The sequence below is a fragment of the Staurois parvus genome, unplaced genomic scaffold, assembly GCF_062004578.1.
Source record: "Staurois parvus isolate SC_StPar_1 unplaced genomic scaffold, SC_StPar_1.0 ptg000357l, whole genome shotgun sequence".
Lineage (NCBI taxonomy): Eukaryota > Metazoa > Chordata > Amphibia > Anura > Ranidae > Staurois > Staurois parvus.
Genome location: NW_028318153.1, coordinates 2,311,980 through 2,338,180, shown reverse-complemented (window position 1 = coordinate 2,338,180; position 26,201 = coordinate 2,311,980). Strand labels below are relative to the sequence as shown.

Below are 26,201 nucleotides of genomic sequence, written 5' to 3'. Positions count from 1 at the left end.
TTTACATTTTTTATTGACTATGTTTTATAACAGAAAATACAAGTTATTTTTTTTTTATCAAGATTGTTGGTCTTTTTTTGTTTATAATGCAAAAAGTAAAAAACACAGAGGTGATCAAATACCACCAAAAGAAAACTCTATTTGTGGAAAAAAAAATATAAATTTTATTTATGTACAGCGTTGCATGGCCGCATAATTGTCAGTTAAAGTAAGGCAGCGCTGTATCGCAAAAAAATGGCCTGGAGGGGGGGGGGGTAAATCTTCCGGAGGTCAAGTGGTTAAGGTGTACTTCTGACTTTACACAGTTGCTGTGTTTGCTAAATAGAAATAGCTGTTCACCAACTTGTTTTAACTGTTACCTAAAATAGCCCTTCAGATGAAATTATGGGAAGTTACAAACCTGAATGACTTCACTACTTTCTAAACAGCCCCCTTTATCATTGTAAAACACGTCCGTAACGCGCAGAGTGAGAAAACACTCCACAAAGCCATTAATAACAGCACAAAACAAAACACTGAAGGCAAGTCATTTAATAATCTGTTTCCTATGGGTCCGTAATGAAATAGTTATGGTTTTCCCACGAGAGCGATAAGGAGATATTAAAAGGTCTTTCCAATATCTTTAATAGCTAAGGGCAATAGCTGATTCAATAGATTCGATCAAAATCACCGGCATGCTCAGCTACGCCTGATTTATGTCCCCGACTCCCTCCAGTCATTACTCATCTTAGTTTGCTTTTTCACTGCTCATAAATTATGTCTCATAAATAAAAATACACAATCAAGGAAATCATAACAATTCATCCGCAGTGAATAAATGGCTGCCCTGTGGCACTCTGGCCAACCGCTCCTAAACAGGTCAGCTAAACGCTGCCAACGGACAGACCTGCTGTAGATGTTTTGGTGAATTAGTACTATAAATCATTAAATGGAAAACTGGCTCCTCATTTCAGGAAAAAGACATAAACATTATTGTACACATTATCTAAAGTGTATTCAAGCCCAAAAAGTACTTCTGTTCATTTTTTAAATCCTCAGTACTGTGGTGCAAACTTGTTTCCATGCTCTTAACAAAGACATAGTTATTGCCAGTTGATCTTGTCTGTCTGTGCTCCCTCTCTAGGCTTTCTGTTATAGGGTGACAATGCTAACCACTAGGCCCCAATGCAATGTTGGCATTTTCACCCTTACATGCACACTTAAGCTGGCCATACCCTGATCGAAATTTGTCTGGTTCATCTAATCGGCTTCTGTTGAAGGAACATGTTGGAAAACTTTTCTCTATCAACAGCTGCTACCAACGTATGGTCAACTCTAACGGAGCCCTACAGGCAGCCATGCTGAAACACAACATACCTGTTAGGATCCCCATTGTCAGCACAAGTCCATGCCCCTTGTCACACTCAATTTTTCAGAATGGCCTACAAGGGGCATAGGACTATCTGAGCCTACAGTGATGTTGCTTGTTGTACACCCATTATAAACCTATGGGCATTAGTACTGATTCCTCCCCCCTCCCACCATCCCTCTGCATCTATAGCAGTCTCAACTCTCCATAAAAGCTTTATACAAGATTCTGGAGGTTGTCTGGGGCCATTTGTGCCAATTTAGACATTTGTGAGGTCAGGTATTGATGCTGGAAGAGAAGACCTGACTTGCAACTGTAGTTCCAATTCATCCCAAAGATGCTCCTTAGGGTTGAAGCCTGGACTGTGTGCAGGCCACTCAAGTTCCTCCACACCAAGTTCCTCCAAACCAAACTCATCAACCACAGCATCAGTAGATCCTGTACCAATAAGTTATAACCAATAAAGGAAGTGCATTGAGAAACATCCGTGTAACCGACTATATCCTTTTGAAGAAACTCATCAACCATGTCTTCATGGAGTTAGCTTTGTGCAGAGGAACACAGTCATGCTGGAATAGAGAACGGCCTTCCAACCAAAGTTGCTGCAAGGTTGGAAGCACACAATTGTCTAAAATTACTCAATGGCTCCATGCACACTCAGCCTTTTTTTTAAGCTAAAAAAAATAGGAAAAACACTTCATTAAAAATGCTGGTAATAGCGTTTTTAGTAGCGCTCAGAAGTGTTTAGGAGCATTAGTGTTTCATTTGCATTTTTACAGTACATGTCGAGGGAACAAAAAGCTAGAAAAAACTGTTAGGAGCATTTTAATAACGTTCAGCAGCATTTAGGAGCGTTTCGTGTTTTTTTCTGCTGGAAAACTCTACAACTTTTTTTCTGCTCCTAGATGCTGAAGATAAAAAATGCTAATAGCCTAAAATAGTGTGCATGGACATACAGTATAGGATAACACTGTTTAGCTTCTAGGAGCAGAAAAAAATATTCCGATAATAGCTTCTAAGAGCCTAAAAAACCGCTAGTGTGCATGGAGCCTATATGATGCAGCATTAATGCTTCAATGGAAACACCTGAACTCAGTAATTTAGAAGGATAATGATAGACTTTTGGTCATAAAGTAAGGGTGATGGTCAGAGGCCCATAATCATTTGGCTGTACAGTATATTATCTATGTCTCTGATCACTGAAAAACTGAGCGCACCAATGGAAGCTCAGTTGTCTGAATACAAAATCCTATTAAAAGTTCATCTCTCAACGTATATCCTCATTGCCCATCTGCCATTGTCCATAGTGAGCAGAATCCCTTTAATAAGGTCCCTTAATGGACAAATCTGTAACATTTTCATACCTTATACTCATATTCTGTGAACGGCAGCAATGTCATGTCCTGAAAGGACAAGGAAGAGCCATTGTACAATAGTTCTATGGGAGTAACCGCTTGTAAATCATTCAATGTTCGGCGATAAACTTCATAGAGGAGGATTTTCCCATTTGGATACTGTGGTCTGTTCCAAGCTAAAAATGGAGCGTGGCCATTAGTCTGGACATTTATTAGCGGGGAGGGCTGGGAATTTGGAGCAGCCTCTTGTGTATGGCTAGATGCCCATTCGCTTACAGCACATCCTAGTATAGTACAAGCTTCAACTTTTGCTTCGTACCTTAGAAAATAAGAAAAAGAAAGGATAATCTGTAATAGCAAAGGAAAGAATTTACACCAGTGAAACATTATGAGATTATTTGCAAAACTGAACTTCAAGCAAACAGCTAAATATACTGATTTTTCTTTGGTCTTGTGCCTCCCTCAGCCTGTAACTAGACTGTAAAATGAGAAGCAGTACACTGACCAGCTAATCTCTGTTACTCTGCTCTCTCCTCCTGTCAGCATTCCCCACCATTTAGCCTTGCAGCACAGCTTTTTGGCTGTTAGTGCTGCTTCTTCCTCTTGCAGGAAGATGGTTGTGCAAGAAGCTGATTCCAGGTCAAATTTAAGTACCTACACTGCGTGCAAAAAAATAAATAAATACTTATTATGTACTTAATGAACATCAAGCTGCGTAAATTTGTGTCTTTTATATTTGCCTAGCATTTGACTTTAAAGCAAATCGAGTCATCCATGCAGGTTGGATAAGACTAACAGTACTAATAGCAATGTTGGCTTCTATCAACATCTTTAGATTTTAGCACCCCCATCTATAAACAAACAATAATACTTACCTATATCCTTGTGACTTTTTCTTCATATTTACTATTTTTTCCTGTGTTGTCTGTTTCTCCATTCCCACACCGCTATTTTGAAAACTGTATTTGATATTGCACATGCATGATGTCATGCTCTTCACCTCCTGTATAAGCCATGCAACACTACATGCATCAGTTGCACAAAAAAAATTGTGAGATCCTGGGGAAGGTTTGTTTTTGCAACAGATGCATGTAGTGTTGTACAGGAGGTGAAATGCATAATGTCAAGCGCTTCATTGCATGAATGTACAGTATTCGGTGCAATGGTTAGCACTTCTGCCTAGCAGCAATAGGATCATGGGTTTGAACCTCAACCACAATACTTCTTGCACAGAGTTTGCATGTTCTCCCTGTCTGAGTGGGTTTTCACCCACACTCCAAAGACATGCTGGTAGGTTAATTGTCAACTCTCTAAATTGGCCCTAGTATGTGTAAGTATGAGTGTGAGTTAGGGACCTTGGATTGTAAGCTCCTCAAGGGCAGGGATTGATGTGAATGTATAATAAATATGTGTGTAAATTGACAGTGCTATATAAGTAATAAATAAATAACAATACTATGAGATCTCACCATTTAGGTCCAAGATTTCTCTGAAAGCAAAGGTGACGTAAAACATTTTTTTTAAACAGGCATTTTATATATAGAAAGAAGGGAGGAAACTTAATTTAGTTCATTAGACCACACAACAAAAACAAAGGTGGGCCTGTAAACTGTGCTTTATGTAATAAAGTGGTTCTAAAGTCCCCTCCCCCCCGCAACACTTACCTGAGCCCAGTCTTGATCCAGAGATGTCCATGAAAGTCTCAGTTCTTCGGGGACTCTCACTCTTGATTGGCCTGTGAGCCAATCAGAAGAGGGAGGGGTGGTGCCGAGCCTCGGCTCTGTGTGTGAATGGACATGCAGAGCCGCGGGTTGGGAGCGTGCCTGCTCGGGTGCCCCCATAGCAAGCTGTTTGCTATGGGGGCACTCAACAGGAGGGAGGAGCCAGGAGTGCTAGTGGGGACCCCAGAAGCAGAGGATCTGGGCTGCCCTGTGCAAAACCACTGCACAGAGCAGGTAAGTATGATATGTTCGTTATTTTTAAGAAAACAAAATACTTTAGTATGATTTTAACTTTTGAAAATGTTTTAATACTGTGGGGAAGAGTTAGAACCTCTGACAAATTTCTACTTCTGTCTGGGGCTCCATTAGAGAGATTTTCCCTCACCTAGGGTCATGTCACACCAGTAATCCTGTTGCTACCAACAACATATCAATGACAGGATAGCTAAAAACTGCAGAAAATATTCAGCTACTATATGCTTTAAAACAACTGAAGACAGACTTCCGACTAATAATGATTATTTAACAGGCAGAAAGCGTGAGTTAAGAATTTAGAGGCATGAGAAAAAGAAAGAGATAAAAAAGATCCTAAAAAAGTATAAACCAGAAATTCAGAAACTTAGATCTTATACAGCAAAGTATTACAAGAAAAGTTAATATATTTAAACTTACTGAGTATATGGATTCAGATTCTTTATTACAAAAGAATGATCAGTCCGAGAGACAAATGAACTGTTAAAATGGTATTGTGTGACCTTCATTTCAGCTGGGTGATGAACATAGAGAGTATAGTTGAGTATCTCCCCATTGGTCTTCAGAGGTGCTTGCCATATGGCCAGAATCTCATGGGCACTTTCAGCTTGTAATCGAGGTGGCTCCATCCCAGAAGGTGAAGATGGGTGAGTTCTAATTCTGGCAGGACTACTTAAGCAACTCCCTTTGCTGTTGGTTGCTTGGATTACATATGTATATTCTGTCCCAGGTTGGAGGCCAAAGTCATGATAATGAGTATCCAAGCCGGCATAAATCAGCTGGCCATTTCTATGTAGTTCATAGCTTTTTATTTCACCATTGGACTTGTCAGGACTTTGCCATGATATTTTAATAGATTGGGCACTTGTTGCTGTAAAAACTGGAGGCTTGATGTGTGATGGCTGAGCTTCCATTGTTCGGAAGTGAGTCCGCGAGCTAGTTGTGCAGCCTCCGCTGGTGCAGGCCACCAAGCTGATGTTATATAACGTAAAAGGTAATAGGCTGGATATGTTCTTGGACAACCTCTTTCCAGCAAAGTATGTCTCATTATCTATTTCAATGATGTACTTTGTAATTTCTCCATTAGGCACAGATGGTGGATCCCAAATCACATTGACCTCACTGGAGCTGAGAGGCTCAACAATAGGTGGTTTTACAAATTTTGGTGGCCCTTCAAGAGTTTTTATAAGAGTAGGATTACTTGTGGTACAGCCACCTAATGTGCAGGCCATTATTGAATATGTGTACTCAGTATAAGGCAAAACATCTATATCTGTATAATCAAATGTTGCAATATCAAAGCTAAAAGGTAATATAAGGCTGTTTTTTTGCAATCTGAAATAAAGAACATTACCATTTTCATCTGTCGGTTTAGTCCACTGGATAATAATTTGATTGGGATTATCACTGTGAAATACCTTTGGAGGAATAAGATGACCAGGAGCCGCTTGACTTGTCTGAGCTGCCATCCATGGGCTATCTGTGTACCCAACAGAGTTCCACCCACGAACTTTATACTCATAATGTGTCCATGGGTGTAGACCAACATCTGTAAATGTAAACACCTTCTGCTCTGTGTTTATTTCTTCAAAAATAACATTTTCATTCATTTTTTTCTTGTTGCCCTGAGAGTTCTCTTGAGTGCACCTTTTAATTACTTCATAGCGAATCATTTGTCCATTTGGTTGGTACGGAGGTGACCAAGAGAGAGTGATGTGGCTGGCATTAAGGGATAGGATGTTAGGGGGAAGCAAAGAGGACGGAGAAGCTTCTTCTGTTTGGATACATTGGGGAAATGTTCGAGTGCAACCAGCAGACGTACAAGCCTCAAGTACCAAATAATAGACTGTGAAAGGTTCAAGACGACGAAATAAAAACTGCTGAGCCAGGCCACTGTATTCCAGGTTATTGTCACTGTAGATGTTGTACATCTGGACAAAAATGAAAGATTTGTAAGTGATAAAAGCCAATAGTCTTGATTGCAACCTAAGACTGAATACCAGACAAACAGCTAAATAAACAGATAAAATACTTATGTAGCACCCTCCTAGATAGCTAGGGGGAGCTAGATTCCTAATTGTTAGACAGGGGCTGAGTAACAGCCCAGGAGCAAGAGTCAGCGGGGTCAAATTGTGGTCAGAGCTGAGAGGCTCTGCAGATCAGCATCTCTGATACTTCCCTCTGCTCTAGAACTTTGGAGAAAGTTCTAGAAGCAGTGGGCTGAGGTAAGGAGCAGCTGATCCGCACTTTTGAGGGATCCTGGCCAGAATTGGCATGGGGTCAGGATAGCCCTTAAAAGTGGCAGCACAGTGGCTAAATGGTTAGCACTTCCGCCTTGCAGTACTAAGGTCGTCAGTTCGAATCCCAACCATGGCACCACCTGTCTGGAGTTTGCATGTTCTCCCTGTGCCTGCATGGGTTTCCTCCGGGTACTCCGGTTTCCTCCCACACTCCAAAGACATGCTGGTAGGTTAATTGGCTCCTGTCTAAATTGTCCCTAGTATGTGTATGTATGAATGTGAGTTAGGGACCTTAGATTGTACGCCCCTTGAGGGTTAGGGACTGATGTGAATGTACAATATATATAAGTAAAGCGCTGCGTAAATTGACAGCGCTATATAAGTACCTGTAATAAATAAATAAAAATAAAATAAAAGTGACAGAGCCTGCTCAGCAGCAGGAGAGTTTGGATGGAAGATGGAGAGCTGATTTTGTAGAGCAAGAGTCTGGGAGGGAGCCCAGATGGGAAAGGGCTTACTTACAGGTAGGGAAGCTTGGAAGGAGGAAAGGTCAGGACTTCACTGGCCCCCAGAGTGAGGACCACCTATGCAGTAAGGAAGGAGCGGCCCAGCAGAAGGCCTGAGAGCAGCCACTGACCCAGCAGCAGCATAGGAGAAGGACTGAGTGAGTAGACCTGCACCCCCCGGGCCAGTAAGGGGAAGGAACACTCTGGTGGGAAACTGAATTGGCTACTACCCAGGAATGTCTTCTCTTAAAGTGACAGGTACTGGATCCCCTACCCAGGGATTCACACAGACCAACTGGATGAGGAGTATCTAGGGTCTGGGGTGGTACTACAGGAGATGCTGGCTAGCTCTCCAAGAAGAAGGATCTGTTCTTTTGCTGCTAAAAGAGACTTGTATACAGTTCAGGAAGATTGTCCTCTGTTACCATTATCCTTGGGCATCCCATGCACCCCTTACCCTATCCAAGTTCTAATTCCCCTAATAAAATCCAAAAAAACAAGCTCAAGGAGTGGTTACCGTCTCCTGGATAAATGTAAAATGAGTGTTGCCTGGCTGTGCAGGACTATAGGGGGACCCAAACTTCAGCGGCTTCTAAGGGGGTAATGCTACACATATATGGGAGGTTTTTTTTGTTTGTTTTTTTCCATGAGGTACCCCCTAAATCCCATAGCAGGCTCCAGTGGTTTGGTATGTATTTTAGGCTGCTCTAAACTTTTGTTTTCATTCTTGCTGCATGATGTGCTGCTGCAAAAATTACATTTGCAAAGAAGAAATAAAAAGACACAGTCTAAATTGCCAGCTAAAGAAAAAATTGCCAGCTTCTTTTTATTAAAAAAATTATATAGGAGTCCCTTGGAGGGGTCTGTGTGCTGTTTTTCGTTGTTTTTTTTTTTTTTTTTTAAACAAAGAAACTTTTTTTAAGCATTTAAAATAAAAAGTCATCGCTCCTGGTCAAATAAATAATAAAAAAATGCTTAAATGTTCCCCAGGACAGTTCCCACCTCCCATGCTATTTTTTTTATACCCCTCTGCCTATTAGCATTTTTAATTTGCCAAATTGGGTTTCTATGGATTTCAGTGGGGTTCAGCATCCAAATTTCTTTGAAGTTCATCAAACCCTGCTCAAACCAAAACCAAAGCAGTTCGGCTCATCACTAGTATTATTATATTTATAATTATAAATGTATTGTGATATGGTCGGGTTAGACACAAATGGTTATACAGATTTTGGAAGTTGTCTATAGCTGTCTATAAAAGCACACCATATATTAGATTTATTTGTATTTTATACAAAATGATTTTCTATATGGCATACACAGTGACATACCAGCAAAATGCCGTTGGTTCTCTCAGGTGCTGACCACTGTAGCAGCAATCCCCGGCCACTTTCTCTTTTCTCTACAGTGAAGTTATTCAGTCCACTTGGTGTAGCTTCCCAGGTTTGTACAGAAGTCCATCCACTGGACACACTCCCGGCACTATTGGTGGCCTCAATACATATGTGATATGTTGTAAACGGAAGTAGACCAAACACTTTAGTTTCATATGTTGTTCCCTGTTTTAAAGCAGAAGTATTATAACTATGGAGATACACATAAAGAAATAATGATACCATATATAGCACAATCAAGAGATATTCATGTTATTGAACATACTGCAATATAAAAAAATGACACATAGTAGATTCAGAACATTCACTAAAGCTGGCCAAATAAGAAATTTGAGCAGGATGGAAATGTTTTCTCGATTGAATGGATTTCTAACAGTGAATGTGGTTAACAGTCAGAAAAGACATTGAATGGCACTGAAATTTTTTTTACAAATGTTTGTTGAAAAATCTACTAGCGTATAGCCAGCTTATGTCATGTTTAAAAAAGAGAATATGTATATATTATGTGAAAAGCTGTGTATTAGCATACCGTGTTGCCAAACCTTTTTCAATGATTTTTTAATAGCATAAATATAAGGAATAATACATTTTAGCTAACATCAAGAATTCAGAAGCTGGTTTTCCTCTATTTAAATGATAAGTAACTTGTTTAGCTGGTTCATGAAGATTAGTTAAACAGGAAGTTATGTTGTCAGGAAATGGGGGAGGCAAGAAACAAGATAACATAGCCATGTGATAAACACAAAGGAAAAGCTGGAAGAAGACCTGGAGAGAAGGAAAAGTCTCCATTACAAGACGTTAAGTGGCTTTTTGGTGTATCCCTATAAGAATACAGACCATTGTCATAGCTCATTGGATGGGAATGTTAGGTAGACAGTGCATGTGTGTTATATACAGTGGATATAAAAAGTCTACACACCCCTGTTAAAATATCAGGTTTCTGTAATGTAAAAAAATTGGACAGATAAATTATTTCAGAACTTTTTCCACCTTTAATGTGACCTATAAACTGTACAACTCAATTGAAAAACAAACTGAAATATTTTAGGGGGGGGGGGGGGGAGTAAACACAAAATACTAAAATAATGTGGTTGCATAAGTGTGCACACCCTCTTATAACTGGGGATGTAGCTGTGTTCAGAATTAAGCAATCACATTCAAAATTATGTTAAATAGGAGTCAGTACATACCTGCCATTATTTAAAGTGCCTCTGATTAACCCCAAATAATGTTCAGCTGTTCTAGTAGGTCTTTCCTAACATTTTCTTAGTCGCATCCTACAGCAAAAGCCATGGTCCACAGAGAGCTTCCAGACCATCAGAGGGATCTCATTCTTAAAACATATCAGTCAGGAGAAGGGTACAAAAGAATTTCCAAGGCATTAGATATACCATGGAACACAGTGAAGACAGTCATCATCAAGTGGAGAAAATATGGCACAACAGTGACATTACCAAGAACTGGACTTCCCTCCAAAATTGATGAAAAGACGAGAAGAAAGCTGGTCTGGGAGTCTGCCAAGAGGCCTACAGCAACATTAAAGGAGTTGCAGAAATATCTAGCAAGTACTGACTGTGTGGTACATGTGACAACAATCTCCCATATTCTTCATATATCTGGGCTATGGGGTAGAGTGGCAATATGGAAGCCTTTTCTTACGAAGAAAAACATCCAAGCCCGGCTAAATTTTGCAAAAACATATCTGAAGTCTCCCAAAAGCATGAGAGAAAATGTGTTATGGTCTGATGAATCCAAGGTTAAACTTTTGGGCCATAATTCCAAAAGATACATTTGATACAAAAACAATAAAAAAATCACCAAAAGAACACCATACCCACAGTGAAGCATGGTGGTGGCAGCATGCTTTGGAGCTGTTTGTCTTCAGCTGTTTTTCTTCAACTGAGTTGTACAGTTTATGGGTTACATTATAGGTGGAAAAAGTTCTGAAATAATTTATCTTTGTCTCATTTTTTTACATCACAGAAACTTGACATTTTAACAGGGGTGTATAGACTTTTTATATCCATGGTATCTGTAATATTCTCTGTCTTGTATTGTTTTCCAGGGAACCTATGAAACAAATATCAATCCTAAGGCCTCATGCACACTAGGCAATTTAAAAATGCTGGTAGAGTTAGCTGTATAAAGTCATGTTAAAAATGCAAGTTTTTCTGCATTTGTGGATCAGTGTTTAGTCGCATTTAGCTGCATTTTTCTGTGTTATTGTTTTTTTGCACACACACAAAAAAAAAAAATTCTAGTCTATGAGTTTGCCACTCACCAACTCATAGAAAACAGAAGACCTTCCTTTCTAACTGCTGGTCATGTTAACCTGTCATGAGGGTGGTACTGGATTTCAAAGAAACTTGGTTGAATCTGTAGTATTGTTTGTCAACATTTTTTTGTTTTGTATAGAGTAGTAAATTGTTAAACCCATCAGGATTTTTTGCTTATCAACCACTTGAAGACCGGGCCTATTTTGACACTTTTTGTTTACATGTAAAAATCTGTATTTTTTGCTAAACAAAATACTTAGAACCCCCAAATATTATATATATTTTTAAAGAGAGAATAAAATGGTGCACTTTACAATTTTTTATGTCACATGATATTTGCAGAGCGATTTTACAAATGCAATTTTTGGGGAAAAAATACACTTTAATGAATTATGATGCACAAATAACACAATATAATACAAAATTGTTTAGTAAAATATAAAAGATGATGTTACACAAGGTAAATAGATACCAAACATGTCGTGCTTTAAAATCTCTGACACCTGTTTAGCGGCTACAAGCTACATACATTATATTATGGATAGGCAACGCTTTGAAAGCCTTTACAGGTTACCAGTTTAGTTACCTAGGAGGTCTGGTGCTATTTTTACACTGTCTCTTTACATTTGTAAAAACGCTTTTATTGCTTTTATTTCCATACACACAAATGCATTAGGAACACTACACATTCTATTCCAAATCAAAACATGAAGAAAAATATATCAAATTTGTGTTGTTCCTCTAAAAATAAAAGTGAATATTAGACTGTTCAAAAAAATAGCAGTGTTTGTATTCTTCTTTACAAACTCAAACATTCACTATATAAACTGAAAAATGTTTGAAGATTTTGCTTTCCTTTGAATCACTTAATGAATATTTAGTTGTATAAGCACTGTTTCTGAGAACTGCTGTACATCTGTGTTGCATGGAGTCAACCAACTTCTGGCACCTGTGAACAGGTATTCCAGCCCAGGATGATTGGACTACATTCCACAGTTTTTCTCTATTTCTTAGTTTTGCCTCAGAAACTGCATTTTTGATGTCACCCCACATGTTTTCTATTGGATTAAGATCCGGGGATTGGGCTGGCCACTCTATAACGTCAATCTTGTTGGTCTGGAGCCAAGATGTTGCACGTTTACTGGTGTGTTTGGGGTCATCTTGTTGGAACACCCATTTCATGGGCATTTCCTCTTCAGCATAAGGCAGCATGACCTCTTCAAGTATTCTGATGTATTCAAACTGATCCATGATCCCTGGTATGCGATAAATAGGCCCAACACTGTAGTATGAGAAACATTCCCATATCATGATGCTTGTGCAACCATGCTTCAGAGGGAGGAATAGTGCCACATGATTGGAAATAGGGGGAGTAATAGTGCCCCTTCGTTGGATCAGTGAGAGGAATAGTGTCCCGTTACTGGTATTAGGGGGAATACTAGTGCTCCGTGTTTGTTATCAATGTTAGGAATAGTGCCCCATTGTTGATTTCAGTAGAAAGGAATAGAGCCCCACCATTAGTATAGGGGGAGGAACAGTGCTCTATCGGTGACAGTGGGAGGAATAGCACCCCATCGTTGGTTTCAGTGGAAGGAATAGTGTCCCATCGTTGGTGTCAGTAGTGAGGAATAGTGCTCCATCACTGGTGTCAGTGGAGAGGAATAATGCCCCATCAATGGGAGGAATAGTGCCCCATCATTGGTGTCAGTGGGAGGAATAGCGCCCCATAGTTGGTTTCAGTAGGATGAATAGTGCCCCATCGTTGGTGTCAACGGTGAGGAATAGTGCCCCATCATTGGTGTCAGTGGAGAGGAATAGTGCCCATCAATTGGAGGAATAGTGCCCCATCATTGGTGTCAGTGGGAGGAATAGTGCCTCATCATTAGTGCCTCATCATTAGTGTCAGTGGAGAGGAATAGTGCCCATCAATGGGAGGAATAGTGCCCCATCATTGGTGTCAGTGGGAGGAATAGTGCCCCATCATTGGTGTCAGTGGGAGGAATGGTGCCCCATCATTGGTATCAATAAGAGTAGTTGTGTCCCTTCGTTGGTGTAAGTGAGAGGATTAATGCCCCATTGTTGGTGTCAGTGGCAGGAACTATGTCCCACTGTTGCTGACCGTATGTGGAATCATGCTCCAAGGGCCGGATAAAAGCAAGCATGTGGCTCCTGGGCCACAGTTTGGAGGCCATTACTCTAGGCCCAGATTTTCACATGTAAAGCAGATGTAGAAATAGACTCTGTCACATGACTCTTTCTATAAGTCCCAATTGCGAGTCCACATCTACTGCAAAGGCAAGGTTTCTATTTTTATGAACAGTACACGTACAAACATGCCTGCTTCAGCAGCTTTACAATATAACCAAGCACCTCCTGTTATTAGCATAACAAGGCTGTCTAAAATCCATCAAGCCTCTCTGGCATCCTAATCTTTTTATAATATGCAACGTATCTTCATGAAAAATGTAGACGGTGTTCACAGCACATGGAGGGGCCTAGCTGTGTATGATGAATGGTTTGTTTACACATGATGCCGGACAAACACATGGAAGATGAATAATGTAGAATATATATAGAAGGGTTTCGGTAAAATCTGCACCACAATAACATTAGGGACAGCTCCTCCGGAATGCAAATAGTGATCACCTCCAACAGATTATATAGAAAACTGCCAGTTGCCTGGGGACGTTTTGGAACTATCTCTTACCAGAAGAAACATGGAGCATGTGGGCAATAAAGCAAAAACATATGTATATTGTCAATAGCAGCACCTGTTCAATTAGGTTTTATTCCTGAGAAGAGAGTCCATTCCGCCCCTAGGTGGTAATACTATCAAACGCTTTTTGTTATTTTGCAGCTTGAGTACTTAAAGAGAACTTCATCAATGAGCTGTACGTGAAATGACATTGGGGTTGATTTACGAAAGGCAAACAATTTTGTGCACTTTGCAAGTACAGTTGCACTCATTTTCCTTAGTAAATGCAATGTAGTGAAGCTTCATTTTGTAAAGCATAACCAATCAGATGCAAGGAAAACAAAAAAAACACAGCATTTTTGTTTACATATAATTGGATGATAGACGTTTGCGGCGCTTCACTAAGCTCTGGGGAAAAAGAGTGCAACTACACTTGCAGAGTGCACAGTCTATTTGCCTTAAGTAAATTCACCCTATAGTGTGGACAGAGTGGGGGAAGTCTTTGGACCAAATGTGAATATTGCAGTAAAAGCAGGTTTATTTTACCCTTTATGGACTATTTATTAATATCTTGTTATTTTTTATTGGAATTCTGCTTTAAATACATTTTCCATCCAATCCCTTGTGAAACCCACCGATTCGTTTCTGTAACCCTCAGGAGTCCTACACTTTGCCTACAATGCATTGTCTTGAAATGGTAAAATTTGGTTAGAGTGTTTCAATATCTCACTGAAAACCTGGCAAAACAAAAACAGCCAACGTAACTTATCTACACTCACCATCCATTTTATTAGGTACACTTGTTTAATTGCTTGGTAACACAAATTACAAATCAGCCAATCACATGGCAGCAACTCAGTGCATTTACAGTAACATGCGCTAGTCATGCCCATACATAAAAAGGCCTCACTGGACCCCGCCAATCTTAGCAACCTAAGACCTATCTCCTTGCTTCCTTTTGCCTCCAATCTCCTTGAACGTCTATTCTACAACCTGCTGAGCTGCCACTTTATTTTCTGTTACAGGTTTCCCGGCATCAACTATTATTGCTGTAAACAGGTTTAGGCGATAAGCTCTCACTTTGTTTAAAGTGGAGTTCCAGCCGTTTTTGTGTTTATTAAAAGTCAGCAGCTACAAAAACTGTCCCAGGGTCCAGCGACATGCTCACATGCACCGTCCCTTCTCTCCCTCTTCTCTGCCCGGCACTGGCATCTCAACTGTGGGCACCAGACTGTGAAAAGTTGCGGCTATTCCCATTGGTCTGACAGTCTTCTGAGACCTGTGAAGGTTCCCAGGAGACTGTGGGAGGAAACAGGGTGGCCGAACTTCTGGATCACTTCGCCATGGCGAACTGAGCTGGAAGTGGGAGCGGGTACCTGTCAAAACCAGGTATCCACTCACCCCCCAAAAGGTGGGGGGGGGTGGAGGCAAATAAGTGGAGCTTCCACTTCCGCCTTTATCACCTGCAGAGTCCAGACTGTGAAAGTGCTGGGACGGAATCCATTGTTTTCTTGTGTTTGATTGTTTATTTGTTTATGTAATGTAATTTTCTCCTGGGACTAATAATGTGTGCCATACCTGACTAGGGGGAAGGTTTTTTTTGTAGAAATGCTGTGTTGTTTGTTAATTAAATCAATCCTTATTTTACTCCAATATTGGTTCTGTCTGATGCGTGGGGTAAGTTTGCTATATCCTGGTTCTAGAGTGAAGGAAGCTGTAATTTGGTGGAGATACCCAGTCGGGGTGTCTGGCAGTCCATCACACAGCCATAAAATAAACCTTTCCTAAGAAAAGCATGTCGCCTGCTATTGCTCTGATACAATAAAGCTACTCTGCAACATTCATTGGAACAATTCTTTATTGGCTACATAGCAGGATACAGCAGTAACATACTAACACGTTTCATCCAAAGCCTTACATATAGCATGCTATGAGTAAGGCTTCAACCGAAATGCATTCATAGTATCAGAGGATTATCTGTCAGGGCTGGAGCGGTGGAATGGCCAGGCAGGCCTTATGGTAAGGTCATGCACCGACTGGCGACAGCCTCTGGTGAACCACAGACCGGAGTCCCTCAGGGCGTGGAGTCTAAGCCCCAGGCTGCCCTTCACCAGGGCCCCTGATGGTGGGGATGGACTTGAAGCAGCCTGAGACCAGGTCGCGACCCCCGAGTAACCCCAGCTGCGGTACGGCTGCCGCCAATGATGTAGCGGGTGGGGGCCAGATAGAAAGACGTATAGCGTGGTCGGACAGGCCGGGTCGATAACAGCGGAACTGACAGTACAAGACGGTAGGCAAGAATACTCAGGTCACAGGACGGGTTCAGCAACGGAAGGTCAGGTAATGGAATAAAGCAGAGAATGGTCAGAACGGGCCAAAGGTCAGAGCAAGAGGAGTCTTTGTCAAAGCCGAGTCGGTTTCCAGGAGAGCACCGAGATCTGACCAAGAGCTTGCTGCAATGCAACATACAGGACACGAATGCAAAGACCGGCTGCAACCGATAGACTTAAATGTGATAAGCCGCACCCTCCTGGGAGGAGCTGCAGAGGACTAAGAGCATAAAGGATCCCACAATGCTTAGCAGACACCCAAGATGGATGCCAGCACATGGAGCAGCACCCTGAGGAAAGGTAGGACCTTGACATTATCTCTATACTTCAAAAGCATTTGGGCCAGAGCACCGGTTCCCAGTCTCCCAAGTAATCCGCTGTAGAGCATGTTCTATTTGAGGACAGAGTCTGCTATTGCTGACCTAATTCTGAAAATGCTAGCTGCTTGGCTGCAACTCTGAACCACCTAATTAGACATTTAGACAGCTTTCTTCTGAACTAAAGAACATCTCAATCCTATGCTATTGAGATGATGTGGTGGTGTTCTGAAGCCCTAACATACTCCCTATCCTCGAGTGAAAGTTCTACTCCTCCATAGATACAGTACTGTAAATGAGCATTGTCACTATAAAACAGGAAGTGTGTTACTGGCAGGATCACCAGGTAAAAAATAAAAGAAAAAAGATTTAAAATAATGAATAAACGAATGCATCCATCACGTCTAAGAGCTGGTAAGCTTCAATATATTCCATTTTTATTCTTGGGTTTAGATACATTTTAAATCTTCATCTGCATCCTTGTTCTGGGCTGGTGGCTTAATGAAGGCAGCGGGCAGTATGACAGCCAGACATCTGGCATGTGCAGGATTAGATTGTTTTTCTCATTAAAGGTTTTCTTTAAACTAACAACAGTGTATTATTATCTATGTAGGTTTTTCATTTTTCCTGATGACAGTTGGTGAAAGTCATCTGAAGTGGGTGTCCACATTGAACATTATCTCTTCTAGTCACAGACAGGAGAGCAGGATGGCACTGAAGAAATCATATTAATAGTGGAATGAACATGCTAAACAGAAAATGGCTTTGAAATGTACATTTTTCCATGCTGCTGGTCATGTGTCTCTCCATTGTAGTTTTCCTTCTCTTTTATTTTGATTAAAATGATTGCTCTGATACCCCTCCAGATTAGTCCATCAGCATGACTTGTGGGGGTTATGGTTTTAAAAGCCCGGACAATCTACTGGAACTGATCACAGCGCGAGGCAGAGCCAAACCATTAACTCGAAGAACCTCGCACGGGTCTTAATTCATGATGAAATACAAACCTACAAACTACCATCAAGGACTCCAACTTTGGACAATCATTTATACTTTATCAGTATGATAAAAGGACTAGAGGGACGTTTAACAGTCATTGCTATTTTTTTGCCATCTGTGGACAGAAGATTTGAAAGCGTATTCAAAACATAAAACAAACACAGTAATCCATGCTAATACACAAAGCACAGCTAGCAAAAAAGGATGATACATAAAGCCCTTGATAAAATCTAAATAGGAATTGCAGCACTAAAAATAAGCACCACCTTAATCGAAGTCCTAATAAGATCCAATTTTTGAACTCCAGCTGATCAACACAAGGCCAAGTTGGTGCTCTGAGAGATCAGAGTGTGTGATCAACATCAACCACCAGCAAACAGTCAAGGTGAATGCTCAGGACCTCACTAGTAAAAGAGGTCCATGCACCCTTATAACCATGGAGGAAATCTGGGGCTCCTGTGCTGCTGAACTTTCCACTGCTACTGATCAGTGTCATGAATAGTCTCTAATATATAAAAAGAGAGAGCTGCAACGGTGTAATAGTAGATACAATGAAAATACCGCAACAGTAAATTCTAAAGTAGCCAGCAAAAACACTGACAGCGGACGCTGTCGGTATACCCATCCAACAGTGTGTCTGCTAACTCTCGTGCGTTTTGTTTTGCAGGGACCGAGGAAGTTCCATAGGATGAAACATGTTGAGAAGAGGCGGTGGACTCACGCATTGTCGGATGGGTTTACCAATACTGACAGTGACTGTTGCAAGTGTATTAGCTGCGCTGCAATTCATATTTTGGTTTTAAATCATGTTTGCTCTATTATTTTAAAAAGTTTGTACTCAAGTTGAAGTGCAGTGAGTGGCTCCAAACATCTCCAACTCTGAATATGCTGAATATAATAGGTGTAGCCAAGTGCTAGACTAGAGAAACATGGAGAAGAAAAGATTTCCCTCTTTACAATCATTTTACATTCATTTTTTGCTGTTATGACAGATGTTGTGTTGCACTATACCCTCTATTCAGAAGAGGGAGAACTATAGCCAGAGAAGCCTATGGATTCCTGTGCAGAAAGCTGAGGATCATGGGCTTTCAAGTCCAGGAAGTAAGCCATATTGTGGATCTTATGGACCCTTTACATTAGAATTCCCAAGAGACATTGGGGCAAGGAGGAACAGTGGAGCTGCTTTTCTGGGACTGTTCAGCTGGACTCTCTCTCTTGGCACCAAGGGAACCATTGAGAGCTCATCTGCTGCATACTGACCAGATTGCTGAAAGACCAGACCAGCAGAGACACCCAAAGAAGTGCAGCACAGATGGCAGCGATCGCATCTGCACTATTGCAGTAGGGAAACCAGAGTGCCCTCTCACCCTCTACTTTCCAACGCTGAATCTCCAGTGACATTTTGTGGAGAGACTGATGGGACCCCTTTCTACATCAAGAGTTCGCAGCAGCACCACAGGGACTGGTGAGAGGGCACTGCCCATTGTTCACACTTCTAGCAGTAACTGAGTTATGGAGGCAGGACATTAGGTATACCTCACCTTTACTGTATCTTCACTGCACCTATACTGCAGCTGTGTTACACCTGTACTGCACCCTTACTGCTTCTTTACTGCACTTATACTGCATGCTGCTTTAACTTAAACTGCCATTACGTGCACCAATGCTTCTTAAAGGGCCCCAATTATAGCCAGCAGAAGAACAATATAAGGACTTCCCCACTTGTAAAACCATTCTGCAAGCCCCCTTTGCTCCCTTCTCCCCTTTCCTATATTTCTATGGACAGTTGGTCTTGGCTTAACATTGGCAGCCTGACAGTTGCCAATAATGCACATTGGCAGTATAGTTCCTGTAGGTAAATCTAGCTTTTTTTACTGCCTACTGCTGCACTTTCAGTGACCTTGCTACTGTTTATGTTGATCTGGACGCCATTGTTGGTGTCAGTGGGAGTGTTAGTGTCCCATTGTTGTTATCAATGATAGGAATAGTGCCCCATGTTAGTGTCAGAGGGAGGAATAGTGCCCCATCATTGGTATCAGTGGGAGGAATAGTGCCCCATCATTGGTGTCAGTGGGAGGAATAGTGCCCCATCATTGGTGTCAGTGGGAGGACTAGTGCCCCATTGTTGGTGTCAGTGGGAGTAATAGTGTCCTATCGTTTTATCAATGATAGGAATAGTGCCCCATAGTTGGTATCAGTGGGAGGAGTAATGCTCCATTATTGGTGTCAGTGGGAAGAATAGTACCCCATTGTTGGTGTCAGTGGGAGTAGTAGTGTCCCCTCATTCTTATCAATGATAGGAATAGTGCCAAATCCTTGGTGCCAGTGGGAAGAATAAGCTCCATCATTGGTATCAGTGGGGGGAATAGTTCAATTATCATTGATGTCAGTGGGAGGAATAGTGCCCCATCATTGGTAATGGGGGAGTAATAGGAGTACAATCATTGGTGTCAATGGGGAAGAATAGTGCCCCATCGTTGGTGTCAGTGGGAGGAATAGTGCATCATCACTGGTATCAATGGGATTAATAGTGCCCCATCATTGGTATCAATGGAAGGAATAGTGCCCCATCATTGGTATCAGTGGAAGGAATAGTGCCCCATCATTGGTAATAGGGGGAGTAATAGTGCACCTTCATTGGTATCAATGGGAGGAATAATGTCCCATCAATGGTATTAGGGGGAGTAACAGTGCTCCTTTGTTATCAGTGTTAGGAATAGTGCCCCATTGTTGGTGTCAGTGGATGGAATAGTGTACAATCATTGGTGTGAGTGAGGAGGAATAGTGCCCCATCATTGGTATCAATGAGAGGAATCATGTCCCATCATTGGTGTCAGTGAAAGGATTAGTATCCTATTGTCGGTGTCAATGGCAGGAACTATACATCACTGTTGCTGACAGTGGGGGGAATAGTGCCCCAAGGGCCAGATAAAAGCAAGCAAAGGGACACATTTTGTCCCCTGTCCATAGCTAGGAGACCACTGGCTATTTATTAAAGAACAGAATCCAACCATATCTCAGCTTTATTTATGAACAAAGGGCCATCTGCGCATGTGCATACAGTATATGCCGTTATTAGATACGTACACTGCAGGAGGCACTGGTGTTTTGGCAATTCATAAATGATGCATCCTGCTTGAAGTGGGTACAAGTAACAATAGGTCAAAGGATTTTTGCTGGCGGAATACAATCAAAATGAGAATTGATCTGCAGACGTCAATAGATTTCAGTATGGACACTTTCTACACAAATTGGTCACAAGAACTGGTTCGCCAAATGTATTCCCGTCATTTCTAATTTATTTATCTGCTGACAGTGTTCTTTGCTGAGCTTCTCTGTGGTGTTCCTTCCAAGTGACGGTGCTGGAGTTTTGCTGTTTTTTTTTTTTTTTTTTACTTCCAAAATGTTGTACCTACAGCAAGCTCTGAAGCTATGAAACACATGTCTGGGGTTTGAAGGGAGAACAGCCTTTAATGTTTTTTTTTTTTAATTTTGGATTGCTTTTCCTGCTGTCTGTGTTCCTATATTGGGGGATTTCACTTTATCTTTTGTCCTGCTATCAAGGAGAATGGAAGTAACTTATCAGCAGGACTGGAGGACACACACATTAAAAAGGATTTTAAAACTTTTATAGATTTTATTTTATAGAAAATAAAGATGTGAAAAACTGTAGCACAGTTTTCATGTAACATTAAAAAACTGCATGCCAGGATCACCAGGTATAATGAAAAAAAAAATATGCAAAGAGGCTGCAAACAACTCACTATTATATCCCTTGCAGTACGGAAAACCATCCTCCATTTTTGATCTAACCAGAATCCTCCACTATTTCTTAGTGTATAGCTAAACTATCTGATGTTTATTGCATGGACTGGGTGAAGACCTCCTTAAGCAGAGAATCATGGGTCAAACATTTTTTTGTTGTTTGGGAATCCTTTGCTCAAACCCTACCAGTTGGTACCCAACAGTGTATAATGAAGTGTTTCCAATATACCCAGTGGTATCAAACTAGATTGCTAATAATGACTCTCCAATTGATTCCGTATGCTCAACTTAATTGGAAATATCCATTAAAACCTGGTAATTAAGGCTTCCCCCCTTTCTCTTCCTATCAATTTTTAATTGACCCCTGTCCATCTTGAGAAGTACTGTGACTCCTTTCTAGACCCTGTTCTATCAGTTTACTTTTAAACCATTTTTTAAAGAACTGTATATTGTCATTTTCAATTCCTTCTTTAGCCAAGTGTGCAGCCCCTAGCACTGTTAAATGCATTCTCACTTAAAATAAAAATACATTTTAAAAAATGCAAATTTAAGAAAAAAGAGAAAATGACTTCCGGAATTACTTTAACCTGTTAGCTTATCTGAGATTTTAGTGATTGAATTTACATATGCTGACCCACCGCAGTACATATACTGTACTGTGACAGAGTGGCTCCTACAGCCACAGAGATGTACCCAAAGGTCACTGCTTGTTTCCGTGTTTTGGGCCCACGCCCCTGCTCGCCTACTCCCCTGTGATTTGACACAGCAGGAGTTTGTCAGCAGATTCCAGCCAATGATTCATGGACAGGACCTGTTGATTGGCTGTGTTGAATCACAGCCCAGAGCCCTGTGTTGACGAATAACACAGGGCTCTAAACAGAGGGAAAGATCACTTTGCAGGGAAAAGAAACAAATCAATTTGTAGTAAAAAGCAGCACATATTAGACACATTATTGGGCACACAATTAACCCCTTGAATGCCTCAAGATGTTAACCCCTTCCCAGCCAGTGTTATTAGTACAGTGACAGTGTACAGTATTATCACTGATCACTGTATTAGTGTCATTGGAGATGTCAGTGGCAGTTAGTCAGTTCCTGCAAAGCATCTGTTAGTGTCACATTGCCTGCTACACTATCACAGTCCCACTATAAGTCTCTGATCGCTGCCATTACTAGTATGAAAAAAATATATATTTATAGAAATTCCAGTGTATATGTCATAGTTTGTAGGCACTATAACTTTCACGCAAACCAATTAGTATGAACTTATTGGGACTTTTTTTTTAACCAAAGACATGTAGAGCTTCTATTATTTTTTAAGTGGAAATAAAGCTTAAAAATAAACATTTACCAGGAGGTAGGGTCTTTTGGTAGAAGATACTACCAAAAAAAACGTATTCTAAAATTATTTTGCTTACCTGCTAGTAATTTTTTTAATCTGTAGACTCACTGCAACACATGTGCAGGAGATACATCATCAGTGCCTACCCAATGGGTAGAGGAAGATACACAGTATACAGGGCTGTGGAAAAGGGGGTGCCACCAGTCCTCCTGTACAGGGCCCAGGACAGCAGAGGGGCCCATGTAGCTAGGTGAAGCAGATGTGGGCAGAGAGGGTGATCGGAACAGCGTGGGGGGGGGGCAATTACTGGAACTGATCCCCTGTATGGCTTTCTCTGCATCACCTGAAAGCTGGCTTCTTCTCCTCTCCCTTCTGCTGGCTTTCAGCTGCTGCAAGAGAGCCATATAGGAGATCGGTTTGAGAAATTGCCCCTCTGTCATAACCATCAGCCCCCCCCCTGCCCTATATGTTTCCCCCTGTGTGCCCCCACCTCCCTGTGCTGCCGGATTCCTTAATCTCCAACCCTCCGGCAGCTGCAAGCACACAATAGGATCCTTCAGGATGGAGAGTGGGTGAAGGGTCCGGTAAATATGTTACATTTACCAGCCCTTTCCTTTTCCTGAATGAGCACAATAAGTTAATGGTACTGATCACTCACTGTGTTCATTCAAACCTGAAGCACTGTTGGGGATGGAGGGGATGCAGGGAACTTGGACCTCACATCACTGAAGGAGAGCAGACCCGGAGGTAAGTATATTATAATGTGCAAGTATCCTGTGTATATTCCCACATTGACCTGCAATATTTTTTGTCCCATGACCTATCTTCTATGTTAGGGTAAGGTCCAGGACCTCACAGATCTCATTGCTGGAATGTTTGAGGGATATAATGAACCAGAGATGTTTTCCTCCCATCACCCAAACCTTAAATACCGTCTTTTTGTGAAATTAGCCTTTAACAGTTTGAAAAAGCAGAAGACTGGTGTGACTAAATGCAGTTTTACTATCAGAGTAGTTTGTTATAAGATAACAATTCAAGCAAGCTTCAGCTAGGAGATCGGTTGCTTTTTTGTAATCGCAGACGGGACAGATTAAACCATTACAAAGCAGGAGTAATGGTGGGAAAAGGGGGAATTAAACAAGTAGAATGTGATGGAACTACATTAATGACTATTGGATAGAGGACAGCGTCTGTAGTTTGCTGTGGATTAATGACGCCATAGCCCCATTATTTCTGCTCTGTCAGTGTTTCATTTCGTAGCCTTGTGTACAACACTTCCAGACCAGTTAAAGTGGAAAACAATCAGGCTGTCCTCTACCGTGCCGATGGGCATGACGGCAAAGCTTCACAATTGTTGTACAAGTTCAAGACTCAGATCTTGAAACAAGTACATATTCTCATTTTAAAGGCTCATATTATGCAAAAAAAATGAATACATAAACTCACGTTAATTAAAAAAAATGTCCATTAACTTTTTGCTTTGGAGCCTGCATCCTGGATTGTGGGTAAAATGTCTATGCATGATGGGAAAACGCGTTTCGAAGCATGCGCTGGCCATGGAAGGCGGAAGTGCGCTCCTTTTTCAAAATTCCGCCTCCCACGGCCAGCACATGCTCCGAAACGTGTCGCAGTGTACCTTGGGTATCTGACGTGATCACGGCCATGCCGCCGCTGCGTTCCAGCATGCGTTCCACCTGACTCTGAGGGAGGACGTGCGCGCCGGCCGGCCTCACCGCTGTTCCCCTCCAGCTACCATGCTGCTCCAGCGGCAAGCTGACCTCTCCATACCGCAATAGATGACGGCTCTTCTCCCTGGATACCACCCTACTGTTTAACCACGGTTTTTATACTTACAATTACCTTATCTATGTGAGTGTTCCTACAAATATATACTTTAATCAAGAGACATATTGCACTTAGAGGTGCTTCTCTCCTCTCACATAGGCCAACATACAGGGGAGTCGAGAGGCAGGACCAAAAATAAAAACGTAGCTGCAAAGACGTCCAGTGTGCATGTGTGGACAAGAGGTATTTGATAGCAGCAGAGGGCAACACAATCTGCTGCTTTCTCTTCACTGTCTAGTCCAGCAATGGGCAAACTACGGCCCGCGGGCCGTATACAGCCCGGCGGACCTTTTAATCCAGCCCGCGGAGCTGGGCTCCCGCTAGGCTCCTCTCACAGTCCGCCCTGAAGACCGGTGTAGCATGAAAATCTGTCTCCTATGAGGATCTGTCCCCCCTGCGCATGTGCCGGAGATCGCCGATCGGCTGCTAATGCCTGAAACTGGCACATGCGCAGATACGTCGAGGGGGACAGATCCTCATAGGAGACAGATTTTCATGCTACACCAGAACGGCGCGGGAATACGGCGAGAGCAACGCGCGGAGTAAAGGTAAGTGAATTGACACAGGGGGGACTTGGGGACTTAATATGGGGGATGAATTAATATGGAGGATGAATTACTATATGGGGGATGAATTACTATAGGGGGGATGAATTACTATATGGGGGATGAATTAATATGGGGGATGAATTACTATATGGGGGATGAATTACTATGGGGGATGAATTACTATATGGGGGATGAATTAATATGGGGAATGAATTACTATGGGGGATGAATTACTATAGGGGGGATGAATTACTATATGGGGGATGAATTAATTTGGGGGATGAATTACTATATGGGGGATGAATTACTATGGGGGATGAATTACTATATGGGGGATGAATTAATATGGGGAATGAATTACTATAGGGGGAATGAATTACTATATGGGGGACTTAATATGGGGAATGAATTACTATATGGGGGATGAATTACTATATGGGGGATGAATTACTATATGGGGGATGAATTAATATGGGGAATGAATTACTATATGGGGGACTTGGGGACTTAATATGGGGAATGAATTACTATATGGGGGATGAATTACTATAGGGGGGATGAATTACTATATGGGGGACTTGGGGACTTAATATGGGGAATGAATTACTATATGGGGGATGAATTACTATAGGGGGGATGAATTAATATATGGGGGATGAATTACTATATGGGGGATGAATTAATATGGGGAATGAATTACTATATGGGGGATGAATTACTATGTGGGGGATGAATTACTATGTGGGGAATGAATTACTATGTGGGGGATGAATTACTATGGGGGATGAATTACTATGGGGGATGAATTACTATGGGGAATGAATTACTATATGGGGGATGAATTACTATGGGGGATGAATTACTATATGGGGGATGAATTACTATATGGGGGATGGATTACTATATGGGGGATGAATTACTATGGGGGATGAATTACTATATGGGGGATGAATTACTATATGGGGGATTAATTACTATGCTTACTATGGGGGAATATTACTATACTTACTATGGATCACACATACACATCATTCATCTACTCTTGGTCCGGCCCCCGGGTCCAATATATGAACCCATTGCGGCCCTCAAGTCAAAAAGTTTGCCCACCCCTGGTCTAGTCACTGGCTGAAGGCAGAGGTTGGGGAAGACATATATGTATTAAGCTCGAAAGAGCAGGGCCCTCGATCCCCTCATGTTTTGCATTGTATTGTATTGTTATTGTTCTGTCCCCCATTGTAATGTACAGCGCTGAGCGAACTATTGGCGCTTTA

General features: G+C 41.5%; 1 protein-coding gene across 1 annotated transcript in view; it reads right to left on the bottom strand.

Moving 5' to 3' along the window:
* The window catches only part of USH2A (usherin), a 1,035,348-nt gene that overhangs the window by 80,010 nt on the left and 929,137 nt on the right, over nucleotides 1–26,201 (bottom strand). Inside the window, exons 61-63 of the mRNA XM_089684798.1 lie at nucleotides 8,751–8,978; nucleotides 5,097–6,607; nucleotides 2,713–3,022 (exon numbers count right to left, since the gene is read on the bottom strand). Of these exons, the coding sequence (XP_089540924.1) occupies nucleotides 2,713–3,022; nucleotides 5,097–6,607; nucleotides 8,751–8,978 (2,049 nt within the window). The remainder of the gene's footprint in view (nucleotides 1–2,712; nucleotides 3,023–5,096; nucleotides 6,608–8,750; nucleotides 8,979–26,201) is intronic.